The following is a 15,084-nucleotide window of genomic DNA, read 5'->3' on the forward strand; positions in this document are numbered from 1 at the left end:
ACCGACTTCTGAATCCACAGCCGCAAAGACAGAAGAGAAAGACTTGACTTGCTACCTGGACTCTAAGTATATTTCTACTCCCTCATAGGTCTTTCCCCTGAGGAATCCCTCTGACGAGCCATTTGCTTTGGGACTTCCTCCTGTGAAACCACCTGGTCCATATGCTAGTTTAGGTTTAGCCCCTTCCATAACTAAGTATTAGATAAACTTCTACACTGTGGAACATTATCCTTCTGTCTCTGTTCTAGTACAGCTATTTTGTTACCATTGGTTTCATACCTACATATATGCAATTTACTTACTGTTTCTCTCCCACTGTCTTTTTTTTTTGCCTCCCGCCCATTAGTAGACTTAGGGCATTTTTGCTCGCTTAGTCTTCAGCCCATCATTACCCGCACCTCTTATCCTACCTGGATGTAGAGGCTCCCTTAGCTGGCCCTCACCTTTTCCCTGTAAATGCTGTTTGTTAGTGTTTTTTGTATGGTTCTGCTCGCAAAGGAAATACTCTTTTCCTGGCGTTCCTTCTACGTATCCCCCATTAGGTCGCAGGTCGTACTGGAGCACACGCTGATACAGGCCCTTATGGCCGCCTCTTTTAGTCCCTCTACTCCCATGTCTATGTTATCTACTCCCATGTCTCTACTCCCATGTCTATGTCTACATTAAAATGGCCTTACTCAATGTGAAAGGATTCAATACCCCAGAAAAAGAGAGCACAGACCATCTACTCCCTGCATAGACCAAAAGTGCATGTCCTGGCGTTACAGGAGACTCACCTTTAAATTGGGACATCTCCCACATATTAATGACCAATATTATGCAAAACTGTTGCATAGTGTTAATCCTGAGGCAAGGACGAAAGGGGTCTCCCTGGCGTTTCACCTGTCCTTTCCTATTAAAGGGGTACTCTGGTGGATTTTTTTTTTTTTTAATCAACTGGTGCCAGAAAGTTAAACAGATTTGCAAATTACATCTATAAAAAAAAAATAATAATAATCCTTCCAGTACTTATTAGCTGCTGAATATTACAGAGGAAATTATTTTCTTTTTGGAACACAGAGCTCTCTGCTGACATCACGAACACAGTGCTCTCTGCTGACATCTCTGACCATTTTAAGAACTGGCCAGAGTAGGAGAAAATCCTCATAGCAAACATATGCTGCTCTGGACAGTTCCTAAAATAGACAGATGTCAGCAGAGAGCACTGTGGTCATGATGTCAGCAGAGAGCACTGTGTTCCAAAAAGAAAAGAATTTCCTATGTAGTATCCAGCAGCTAATAAGTACTGGAAGGATTAAAAAAATGTTAATAGAAGTAATTTACAAATATGTTTAACTTTCTGGCACCAGTTGATTTAAAATAAATAAATAAATAAATAAAAGTTTTCCACCGGAGTACACCTTTAACATAATTTCTTCGTCTATAGATCCTAATGCAAGGAATGTGTTTGCAAACCATAACTATAGCTTCCATTTATGTGCCCAACCAGGAACAGATTCCTTTCCTACTAAAGACCCTTGACAGTCTAGCATCCTTTGCCACGGGATCCATTTTCCTTTGTGGAGACTTCAATCTCCCACTTTTCCCCTTTGTTGACACGACATCCGGTCATTCCTACATATCTCACAACAAACTCCGTGCCCTGAGGCGTAAGCTACACACCCTCCAACTATGTGATGTCTGGAGGGCTCACCCCCCCCCCCAAGGCAGTGATTATACTTTCTACAGTCATATAGTAGAATAGACAATTTTTTGTCTGCACCACCTCCTACCCTCTGTATTATCCACTAACAAACATAGGAATAGTCACCCTCTCAAACCATGCCCCTGTGTTCTGCACCTTTACTCTCTTTGCCAAGCCCCTTGTCTTGTCTCTCCTCATGGATGCCCTTTGCATCCAGGAGCTCATGGACTCCACATCTCACTTTTACTCAGGATCACCAATCCGATCCTTCATCACCCATTGTGAAGTGGGAAACCCTCAAATGCTTACTAAGAGGGGTTTCGATGAAGCATGGGGCACGGCTAAAGAGGGAAGCAACACCCAAGCTGACAAGCCTTCTGCAGTCGCTACAAACAGAGACTCAAAGCAAACAATCTCAACTAGATGTAGTGTTCCGCAAACTTATTGAGGTGCGTCACAAACTATTAGAGCACTCAAATAAAAGCCACCACTAATATAAACAGGTCACTGGTAGGTTGTTTTATGAGTGGGGGAACAAATTGGGTCTTTTATTGGCTAACGCGCTTTGAGTGAAGAAATCCTCACTCTTTAGGGGTGACACGCACCCCTAAAGGCTCGACCTCCCATCTAACGTTTTCTAAATGAACGTACTCCTACACCTTCTTTATCTTTTTGCTGGTGTACCTAACCATATACCTTGTTCCTTTTTTCGCGAGGTCTCGCACCTGCAGACAGACTACATTTGGGTGCATAAACATTCAAGACTGGCTAGATCCATTCTTATTAGACGTAAGGTAGAAGGGGGCTTAGCCCTCCCTGATATTATCTCTTACTACCTCGCTGCGGTCATGTCCAGTGTGTTAGATTCATTCCATAGTGTCAAGAGTAAACAATGGGCAGCCCTGGAAAGTTAAATATCTGGCAGGGACCCCAGAGCTATTCCATGGACAGTTGCACATACCCCACTCCCCCCATAACAACCCCGACAATTTTTGACTCCATATCTCGTGCCCGCTCCTCCTATCTGAGGCGCTCCCCCCTTAGTCTCTCCAGATGGCCCACTTACCCCCCCTTTTTGTAATAAGGCATTCCCACCAGCCCTACGGTCTCCCACCTTCCTGTCCTTTCACCATTTCGAGAGGACGGTCTTTCACTCCTTACTGAGACTGGATTGAAATCCCTAGGAGAACTGGTTAATGGTTGCCCCCCTACATCAGTGCAACACTTTCAATATACACAACTTTGTCACTTCTATCACACTCACTAACACTCCGTGTCTGACCGGCTTTGTGCGCCTCTGTACCTCGTCGTCAGCTCCTAGAAGAACGATCAGCTCCTTATATGCCCTTTTCTTAGATGACTTTGCCTCTCTCCCTCTTCATTTCCATACCTCCTGGGAGGATGAACTGGGACATGCTTTACCTGACGACGAGTGGCGATCTCTCTATGTCACAGGACGACTATCTCTTAAGGCACAAGAGACCAATTATAAGGTGTTAACTAGATGGTATAGAATACCTGCCTTGTTATCCCGTATTTACCCCGGGCCTCGGATGTGTGTTGGAGATGTGGAGAAGCAAGGGGCAAAATGACACATATTTGGCTCACATGCCCGGTACTTAATTTGTTTTGGAATGCTATGCTTAATTTCATGTCTGGCCTAATCTCCAACACGCTCTTAAAAAACCCTGAACTGACTCTCCTGTCCATCCTCCCCCCTTCCCCACATAAACCTTCGGTCTACTACACTTGTCTACTACACTTTATGCCAATAGCGGCCCGAACTGTGATTCCCCTACCCCCTACCTTCTCGTCCTTGCTTCAGGAACTTTCCCGTACATGCAGAATGGAGGAGTTACGAAATGACAATCAAAAAGACAGTGACAATTTCCAAACTATATGGGGCCCACGACTTACTTATGTCATCGGCAGATTTTGATTCCCTATATTTGGAGACTTCGTACTGAGAATTAGGCCCTCCTGCTTGACACTTCCCTCATTTACACTGCTGTTCCTGATCTGGAGGTGGCTGGTACATGCTCAGTTTGCGAGGTATGTAATTTTTTTTTCCTGCCTGCTCTCACTTTCCTGTCCTCTTTCTTTCCTATGCTATGACTTCTCTATATTTAGTTTCTTTTACGTCAACTCTATGTACCTCTCTCCCTCCCAGCACAGTCGGACTAACCACACAGTCCTGCACTATAGACCTTCCTCATTCTTCTTTTCAATTGACTTGTGGTAGCCCATAAAACCAATGTTTGGTTTAGGTATTATTGTTAGTTTTCATTGTGCATAATCCACCTTTAGTTGATGTGACTACTTGTGCTGTGAGTAGGAAGGGTCTCCTTCACTTGTATGGAGTTGCTTTCTTATTTTTGCTATACACCTGTTTTCCTGTATATTTTGTTAAAAAACAAAAATTTACTTTGTGCAACTAGATTTGTACGAGATTAAGTGTTTGCTATAATGAAATAATATAAGAACACCAATGCAAATGCAAATCAACACAATCGACAAAGTATTTGAGGAATTTGGTTTGCCACTTAAAAGTAGCAGTTTATAATATGATGTTAACTACACAATTCATATAGTTCCCTTTTATTATACATCATTATTCCACGCAAATATCTATATAAAATGAAGCTGGGTTTCACACAACTGTTCAGAATAAGGGCTCGTCCACATCACAGAAATTCCAAGTAGATTATGCTTGCAGCAGCCTCCCATTGATCTTAATGGGATGCTGCTGCTCAGTTCATGTTGGAAGTTCAGTACAGTATTTCAGTACTCATATTTATGTTCATATTCCATAAATAAAGCTGAAAACCAAATAAGAAAATGATACTTATCATAATTCCAATTATATACTTACTTTGAAAGAAAAAGTGATATTATGATCAAAAGGGCTACAAGAATGAGGAATAAGCCCCAAATAATCTGTAAGAAAGCACATAGAAAAGTAAATCATCAATGCAAGACTTAGTTCAGTTGAGACACTAGAATACCCTCATTGTATTTATTCATATATGACAATAGTCCAATGTAAAGTATCTTATTTACTTTTATGAGGACCACCTTTTCATGGCTAGACAAACTGGTTATAGAATATTCAAAAAAGCTGGTCTTGTGGGTTGTTACTACTGAGAAGTGGGTGTTCCCTAGGAAAAATGGTCCAAGAAAAGTCCATTAAACAAGGGACAAGACCAGGGGGACCCAAAGCACACTGATATATGATGTAAAGGCTAGCCCATTTGATTAGATTCCAGAGAAGAGGTAAAGTTGCATGCTCAGAGCTGCAGACATGGGCAGACAGCTAATAAGACTACAATGTTATAAAATCATAGTCAAGTGTCAAAGAAGGCAGGATGAGCTGCAGATGAACATCCTCCTTCCCACAACCCTCCCTGCCCTTGCATGAATAATGTACAAGGTTCAGTGCTAGACACTAAACCCTGTGCATAATTCATGCAGGGCAAGAAGTGGTGGAGGAAAGAGTGGGTGTGGCAGTGCAATGCTCTAGGCAATGTTTTGCTTGGAAACCGTAGGTGCTAACATTCAAGTGGATTTTAGATCTAAACATTGCTGCAGAAAAACGCATCCATCATTGCAACAGTACTCCCGAATGGAATCCATCAGAATAATGTGCCCTCAGATTAGGGATCGACCGATTATCGGTTTGGCCGATATTCACGATTTTGGACATTATCGGTATCGGCAATTACCTTGCCGATATGCTGGTAATGTCCTGCCCCCCCGCCTCGCCTCCCCGGCCAGAGACCGCCGCCGCCGTTGCCCCATTGCCTTCCCCATTCCCGGTTTAATAATTACCTGTTCCCGGGGTTCGCGCTACTACTGGCTCCTGCGATGTCCTGCGCTATTACTGTGCGCTGCGCAGCGCAATGACGAGTGACATCCTAAACGCAACGTCACCGTCAGTGCGCACAGTGACAGCTCAGGACGACTCCGGAGCCAGAAGTAGCGGGGCCCCCGGGAACAGGTAATTATAAAACCGGGGAGGGGGGAGGCAATGGGGCAGCAGTGGCGGTTGGACTAGGGAGGACCCCAGGACAGACAGGGGGAAAGTAGCAGGCGGCGGTCTCTGGCCCCGCAAAAGCCGCTGCAGGTCATTGATTTAAAGCGCCTTCTTTAAATCATTGATCTGCAGCTGCTTCTGCAAGGGGGTAAATAGCCGATAACTTATACCAGAATATCGTTATAAGTTATTGGCTATCGGCCTGAAAGGTCACAGATTATCGGTATCGGCCCAAAAAAAAAAAAAATCTGTCGATCCCTACCTCAGATACTGAATAATTGTCCAGGAATGCCTGTTATTTGACTTACAAATTCCCCAGATCTCAAACTGATCGAGCATACTTTGGGTGTGGAAAAATAAAATAAAATCCATGGAGGCTCCACCCTGCATTTGTTACATGATTTAAAAGTAATATCCATTGTATAGCAGCCCGAGGCCTCTGCTAGGCCATTGTGGCTGCCAAGACTCCGCTACTGATACAACCTGCCTATGACAGGCTGTAACAATAGAATGTCAATCTAATGGATCATTGAAGTACATATATACTGAGTTTATCGGTATGAGCAATTTCATGATTGCTCATATGTCCCCTTGGGTCATAAAAGTGAATACATTAATCCTATTAGAACACCTTCTATTAACTCCTTTAAAAACAATGACATCCCATGACAAAAAATTAATCAAAAAGCTGCCAAGAGGTCCCATCTACCCCATGGTAAAGGTAAACACTACAAAAATATAACAAAAACTACAGATTATAATACCGTATTTTCTGGCATATAAGACAACCCCCAACTTTTACAGTTATAATATAGAGTTTGGGATATACTCGCAGTTTAAGACTACCCCTCTACCGAGATGTTCGGTCCCTTACCATTATATCCACACACTAGGTTGTCAGCATAGTTCCCCCGCATTAGGTTGTCAGCATAGTTCCCCCACATTAGGTTGGTAGTATACGGTAGTTCCCCCACATTAGGTTGTAGTTCCAACACATTAGGTTGGCAGTATAGTTCCCCCACATTAGGTTGGCAGTATAGTTCCCCCCCACATTAGATTGGCAGTATACGGTAGTTCCCCCACATGAGGTAGGCAGTGGCCACCCACAGACCTAAAGCCTTCAACCATACACACTACCTCACCTCAGTGCTCCGACCACCACTCCTCCGGTCTGGGGTCACGATTTACTGCTATGGCCTATAGGCCATAGCAGTAGTTCCCGGGACCGGAGGAGCAGTGGTTGGGGGCACCGAAGATGAAGTGCCACTGGTAACTTACCATGCGCGCGCATCCTCGCTGCTTCGTTCCGCCTTGCCGTTTCTATGGGCAAACACACGGGAAGTCAGTGACCTCCCGGCAGCCCCTGGGTTTTTAAAGTTAAACGTGGGGCCGCAGAAAGGTAACCAGGACATCCATGTGCCCAGAAAAGATCTTTCGGGACACATGGATGTCACGAATGGGACAGGGGAAATTAATCTAGTCCGGGATGCCTGGGGTATGGATAATCAATACCCCGGGCATCCCAGACGACTGCAGCACTAGCCGTATAAGACGACCCCCAATAATATTAATATTTTTTATCAGTTTTGCACTATACTTTATGGTAAAATGAAGGGTATTGTTACAAAGTACAGTAGATCCCGCAATAAAAGCCGCAATATGGCTCAGTAAATGGTTAAAAAAAAAAAAAAAGAATGCACATTCGAAAACTGCCATGGTCCTGAAAGGGTTGAAATTTGTAGCTTATTTAAGATCATCAATATCAAGTGCTAATACTGATCTGACAATTACATTAGCATGGAGACTAGGCATTCATTTTTCTAAATGTTTTACCTTGAAAGGCCGCATAATGCTAGAACATTTCGTCCAGGTATTCTTTACATGAGATTCAAGATGTCTTTCTTTCCGTTGCAATGTTCGACTTTTTTCTTGAAGTTTATAAAGTTTTTTTCTGTCCTTACTCGACAGTGGTCTTCCATCTCTGCACTAAAATAAATTAATTAATAAATGAATTCAAACACCACTGGTAATTCTTATTCACATGAAAGACTAGAACAAAATACGTAAAGGTTACAAAATCAACCAATAACTACTTTTTAATATAAAAGTACTGATACAAACTGATAAGATAGATGCAAAGTCAGCCAATAGGATAAAAACGGGTACTCCAGTTTTTTTTTTTTTTTTTTTTAAATCAACAGGTGCCAGAAAGTTAACAGATTTGTAAACTACTTCTATTAAAAAAAAAATAAAAAAAAAATCATCCAGTACTTACCTGCTGTATGCTCCACAGAAAGTTATTTTCTTTTTAAATTTCCTTTTTCTGTCTGACCACAGTGCTCTCTGCTGACACCTCTGTCCATTTTAGGAACTGCCCAGAGCAGGAGAGGTTTCCTATGGGGATTTTCTCCTGCTCTGGACAATTCCTGATATGGACAGAGGTGTCAGCAGAGAGCACTGTGGTCAGACAGAAACAGGAAATTCAAAAAGAAAAGAACTTCCTGTGAAGCAAACAGCAGCTGATAATTACTGGAAGGATTAAGATTTTTAAATAGAAGTAATCTACAAATCTAAACTAGTGATAAGGCAGGAAAGGAGATCGCACACAAGAGGTAATATCACCTTAATACTGCAGCATGGTATCGGCTACCTGAGTATAAGTCTCCTGCGGGGTCCATATACAAAGGGTGAAGTATCCAAATAATACAATTAAGAAAGTGTGTATGCACTCAACACTCAACGAAGACAGGTCGGTAAGACAGTCCGGTAAACGGGTAGCTGGATCACAGTATCGGCGCAGGTGTGATGGCGCTCAGCGGCTACGCCGGCAGTTTCACACGTGAATGCGTGCTTCTTCCAGCCGGAAGAACTTTTAACTTTCTGGCACCAGTTTATTTAAAATAAAATGTTTTCCAGTGGAGTACCCCTTTAAAACAAGCATCTGTTTTGGCAATTATGTGAATTTGTGTGTTTATTTATTTATTTATGTATTTTACAAAATAGGTCACATTTTGATACAAATTTGGCGATACCCATGAATACATGTCAACAATCAGGAATATGGGGATAAAATATGTATTTTTTTATTTATGATAAGAATTATTATAAATATATAATTCAGGTTGTATTTGTATATAATCAGAAGTGTTAAATTTGTCCTAATACCCCTGGCAGTGGTGCGGATAAAGCAGAGAAAGAATGTTGGCCAATTGAAAAACATAATACAAAGACAGTTTATGTATTGTAGGAGAATTGGGTTATACATATTAATAATTCTGGATTACATGAATGCTTTAAAAAAGATTGATAAAGGTGAGTTTATGATGCAGCAAGTACATTTTTATTTCTTTATGACTCTGCTCTAACAACAAACTAGATACTAGATGATCAAGAAAATTATCAGTGCTACCTCTGACAGAAACATTACAGGAAGCAGAGTTATAAAAGCGAGAAATGTAATTAATAATTTAACTAAATATCTTCACAGCACTTGTTAATTTAAGATGAATTATACATATGACTAACTACTGGACAACATCAATGGGAGTAGAACAAATTACCTCTGTCAATTGTTTTTGGGAAAACAAGAATACACAAGCCTCTTACCTTTGATCTAAGTCTTTCAATTTCCAGATTCACCTCTTCAATATCTTCGGTGTTTTCCAAACGTTCATAATGTACATTGTTTGTACCTTTAAACAAGTTTAAAGGCAGTGCAGACATCCCATACGCCTAGAACAAAAGGTGAGAGAAAAAGACCATGTTCATTTAACCAGTTCACAGGAATGATTTTGTAAGATCACATCTCAGAAAAGGCATTTTATCTATTTCAGACCAAAAAGCACAATTTTTAAAGCTATAGTTTCTTAGGTTGACAACTACTTGATAATAAATGCACATTGTGTGTGTGTATATATATATATAAAATTTTTTTTTTTTTTTGTAGAGAAGGTAGCACTCCTATTGAAGCATGCAAGGGTGCCTCCAGCTGCTGATCATGGTTAGGAATACAAACTGTATACTTGAAGAAAAGTTGGTGGCACTCCAAATGTTATATATACCGGTAACCACTTTCCTACAAGCAAAATAAAAATAAAAAAATAACAAGTATTCACACACACATATTATATATATATATATATATATATATATATATATATATATATATATATATAAATATTCATATATTCAATGTATGTCTTTTGAAAGGTATGTCTCATTGTTATGGGGGTAAGATGGCCAGGTCTACAATCTCCATTTAAATTAATTGCTGAGGTGTGCAAGCCAGTCGAGTTCTTTCACGCCAAACGTACTCATCCATGGACCTTACTTGCTTTCCATGCTGGAACAGGAAGGGGCCTTAATCCAAAGTGTTTCCAATAAGTTTGAACCATACAACTGCCTAAAGTGTCTTGTTATGCTTAAGAATTAAGATATCCCTTCATTGGAACTAAGAAGCCTTTGCCAGATCGTTATCATCCTTCTACTAAAGTATACAGTTACATGGTTGGCAATGCGATCCTAAAAAGCAAACCTTGAATGACTCGTTTGTTAGATAACTAGATAGAGAACCGTGATCTTCCACCTTACAGGACACACTTCCACTGTTCCAGGGTTCAGTGAAAGCATGCTTTACACTATTGCATGATACCTGCCATTGTGCTACAAGGCTAGCGTGCAGATGCTTGGCCATGGAATGCCATGAAGCTCCCAGTGCACAGTTTTTGTGCCAACTTTAATAATACCATTCTACGTTTCCTTAGAGTAGATCAAGAGGACCTCTACCAACCACAGTAGTATAGACTTCCAGCAATATAATATAGTACCAAAATAAAGGGGACGTGCCTAAAATACAACTTTTAATAGATTATACTTAAATCCACCAATAGCATGGGAATGCAGTATATTAGAACAGGAACCATAGTCTCTGGGTTTCCTGTTTGAATCAAAATCTATCACCATAACACTTAAAAAAATACAAGCTAGAAATGGTTATAGGTTGCACCCGATTCTTCACACCTTTTTCCCTACGAGTTTCAGCCAGTCAATTAATAATGGCATTCAATGAGTTTATCATTACACGTTATGGAATGTTATGTCTATATAACCTGCACAATTGTCATAATAAGTAACATAAACAACATAATAAGTAGCAGTCCTCAAAGCCAACGTTTACATGGAGTGAAGGCTACAGACTTAGCAATTAGTTTTATCAGTAAATAAAATATATGGACGATGCATATTTTATCATCTTAATTTAAATATTCCATGAAAGATGAAAATGAAACATTTGGTATGCAGTATTTACAGTTAGTAACACGGACTCTGAATCAGCACACGGACAACACATTCAGGTGCCTTGGACTAAGCTTGTTTTAACAGGGCATGTTCATATCAGACAGCAAGAAAAGTGCTGCCCCCACTACACACCATAGACTTGCTGCCAATAAACTCAAGGATTGAATCATCTGATAAATTCCTGCTAATCTAGCATGGAAGTATTTTGACATTCTGTATGTCATTATTAAAGTGGCTTTGCAGTTCAAAGCACTACAAGTTAAACATTATACTATGTACCAATAAAATGAAATGCAAACAAGGAAAGAATGCCGTACTACTAAATACTGTATAAAAAGGTGTACAATAACTATAAGGAATATTACTGCTACAGTGATTAGCAGGTGTTTACTAAAAATGTAACAATTTTACTGCATATATGTATAAGATATATATTTTTTACATATCTACAACAGTATTAGATAAATTCAATCAAACACACACTTTAAAAAAAAAAAATTTTAAAGTAATTCTCTCTATTAAAATTGTCCCCATTCTTTAACCTCTTAAGGACCCGTGACGTACCGGTACATCATGAGTCCGCTCCCATTCTATAACGCAGGGCCACAGCATGTCAGGCCCGGCACCGAGCAACCCCCGGGACCTGTGGCTAATAGCATACGGCACTAATCGCGGTGCCGCATGCTATTAACCATTTAGAAGCAGCGTTCAAAGTTGATCGCCGCTTCTAAAGTGAAACTAAACTAATGCCGGTTAGCTCAAGGGGCTGTTCGGGATCACCGCAGTGAAATCGCGGCATCCCGAACAGCTATAGGACACGGGGGGGGCTGATGCCATTACCTGCCTCCTGGTGTCCGATCGCCAAATGTCAAGCGGCAGAATCATTAACCAATGGTTTCCTATGAGAAACCATTGATCAATGTAAAAGATCAGTGTGTGCAGTGTTAGAGCCCCCTAGGGGAGCTCTAATATTGCAAAAAAAAAAGCAAACAAAAAAAAGTTAAAGATCATTTAACCCCTTCCCTAATAAATAAAAATAAAATTAAACATATGTGATATCGCCGCGTGCGGAAATGTCCGAATTATAAAAATATATCATTAATTTAACCGCTCAGTCAATGGCGTACGCGCAAAAAAAATTCAAAGTCCAAAATAGCGTATTGTTGGTCACTTTTTATATCATGAAAAAATGAATAAAAAGCGATCAGTAAGTCCGATCAATACAAAAATGGTACCGACAAAAACTTCAGATCATGGTGCAAAAAATGAGCCCTCATACTACCCCATGAACGGAAAAATAGGGGTCAGAAGATGACAATTTTAAACTTATACATTTTCCTGCATGTAGTTATGATTTTTTTCAGTAATAAGAATCAGACCTACATAAGTAGGGTATCATTTTAATCGTATGGACCTACAGAATAAAGATAAGGCGTCATTTTTACCCAAAAATGTACTGTGTAGAAACTGAAGCCCCCAAAATTTACAAAATAGCATTTTTTCTTCAATTTTGTGGAACAATTATTTTTTTTTCTCCATTTCGCCATAGATTTTTGGGTAAAATGACTGATGTCATTACAAAGTAGAATTGGTGGCGCAAAAAAATAAGCCATCATATGGATTTTTAGGTAAAATTTAAAGAGTTATGATTTTTAAAAGGTAAGGAGGAAAAAACGAAAGTGCAAAAACTGGAAAACCCCGAGTCCTTAAAGGGGTTAATATTGCAAAACAACAGTTCAACATAAAAAATTAACAATTATCCATTTACACAAATCCACTGATGCACATGCAATTTAAGTTGACACACTTCTCATTTTCTAATGAATATAATAACTATAAAAGAGGTGTATAACCAATACACAATAAGGGACCACCGACAAACTGACCAGAGGGAGAAGAAAGAAGAAAAAAAAAAAAAAAAAAAACAATTCTCCAACAAACATTCCAAGGCTTGCTCGATAGGCCAGCAAAAATTGTTCAATTAACACAATTTCAGCAGTATCACTCCAACGTATGGAACTACCATTAAGTCATATGAATCTTCCTCCAGCTACTGGCTTCATATTTGCTGTGTCTTATACTTTTATTCATTACTGACACTTCACATTTTATAAATTATGTCCTATAGGTAATCTCAGGAGAAAAGCATTTGTTGCCTAAAGCAGTCAGTCAATATTTAGTATTGATTTCTAACCTGCTATGAAACACAAAATATATAAAATGTAATAATAAATAAAAAAAAAAAAACACCAGAAAAAATATCTAAAATATCAATTCTTTATTCGAGTATACAAAATCTAAAAATTACAAATTAACAAAACTAGATATCCGGAAAAGGCAGTGCTCCTTTAAGGAGACCTGTAGTGGGAATGATGCCCTTTACTACAAAACAGGGAAAATACCCTGCAAGAAAAACCTTATAAACCCTGGGAGTAATATCCTATACTAACATACAGGAACAATGCCCTGCAAAACAGACCCAACGCGTTTCCCCGTATTCAAGATATTACGGTTCATCAGGGGTTAGAAAAGTGGTACTAGAGTATGATAGTGTTTAGATATTATAACTTATTCCATTCTGTGGCAACGAAACATAGACGGGCTAAGAAGACCGAGATTGATCTTAGAATCTTCAGTAGATAGATTCTATGTTACAATAAAAAAATCGGAAACAAACAGTTTATTCGTGACCTTACTCAGGTTAGAGAAAAGAGAGCATATAATTTTCAGGAAAGAACTGCGAATACAGGAGGTGAGGTTTCTACATCTGATAGTCATCTGACTCAGAACGGAGAGATTTTCCCCACCCACACCCATTCCCACTCAACAGAAAGAATCAAGGCAGAGGTAGGGGAAGGGGAAGATGGGGAAACTGGCGAGGCAGAGGAGGATTCTATCCTTCAGCCACCTTGTCTTCATTATCACAACCCTCCTCCTCTTTTTTTTAGAGGGGAGAGGTACTCCATATGGTCTACGGGACAGAGTGGATCCCATCTCAGCACAGAAAACCAAATAGTTAATTTACCTTCCAAAATATTGTCTGCCTCTGAGATCTCTGTTCTGTCAAAGGGTTAAGGATATTAACCTTTTCATACGTAAATTTAAATGGAAAAAATTATTTTTGAATGTTGACCGACAGAAGTGTGACGAATTAGGGATCTCCGAGGATAATCTTCCAGAGGTGAGGATTCTTTGCGACCTTCTGGCAGAGAATGATAGAATTAGTGGCCAGGGTCCATTTACTGAACTCAAAAAGTGAAAGAACCCCCCCCCCCCCCCCCTCAATTGGATGCACCTAATCTTGATATTTTTCTACATATGGTAACCAATGAACTTGAAAGAGTTCCACCGTAGAACCATCAAGTGAAGTCCAATTTGACTGACAATGAGATGTTGGCTTTGAGGTCGCATGAGCGAGACTAACATAACCATCAAGTCCTCCGCCAAAAGAGGTAACTTGGTGGTTAGGGATTCAGCTAATTGTCGAATTATGACCTTAGCCCTTTTGAAAGATCGGGCATCTTACAGAATTATTCCGAGGAACCCCACTGACATCTTCAAGGATAAATCACTACATCTCTTAGATTGGGGCCTTAATGAAAAACTTATTTCTAACTATGAGCATAAATTTAGGTGTCCTGTTAATCCACAAATACCTACTTTTTATGCTCTCCCCAAGATACACAAAGGGCTGTCCCCGCTTAAGGGACGACCAATTGTGTCCGGGGTAGACTCAATCACCCAGAATGTAGGAATCTACTTAGATCGGATTCTGAGAGACCATGTTACCTCATTGCCCTCCCATATACGTGACACCAGTGACCTCATCAAAAAAATTGATGGGATTCAACTTGATGAGGACATGTTAATGGCCTCTATAGACGTCGAGTCGCTGTACAGCTCTATCCGTCATGATGACTGATTACGAGCTGTGGCGTTCTATCTACAAGCAAGGGGTGTCCAGTTCCGGGCACACAGTGAATAAGTCATCCAATTAATAGAATTTGTGTTACATCATAACTATTTTCTTTTCGACTCAAGGTACTACCACCAGCTCAGGGGGACTGCA

The 15,084-nt window shown here is 40.1% G+C and overlaps 1 protein-coding gene across 1 annotated transcript in view; it reads right to left on the reverse strand.

Annotated features, from left to right (window-relative positions):
- Positions 1–15,084, reverse strand: part of LMBRD1 (LMBR1 domain containing 1) — a gene marked incomplete in the record, with an annotated part of 250,015 nt that overhangs the window by 119,877 nt on the left and 115,054 nt on the right. The window contains 3 exon segments of the mRNA XM_056565826.1: positions 4,557–4,621; positions 7,551–7,703; positions 9,324–9,449. Of these exon segments, the coding sequence (XP_056421801.1) occupies positions 4,557–4,621; positions 7,551–7,703; positions 9,324–9,449 (344 nt within the window).

Source organism: Hyla sarda, chromosome 3, assembly GCF_029499605.1.
Source record: "Hyla sarda isolate aHylSar1 chromosome 3, aHylSar1.hap1, whole genome shotgun sequence".
In the NCBI taxonomy this organism is placed as follows: Eukaryota; Metazoa; Chordata; class Amphibia; order Anura; family Hylidae; genus Hyla; species Hyla sarda.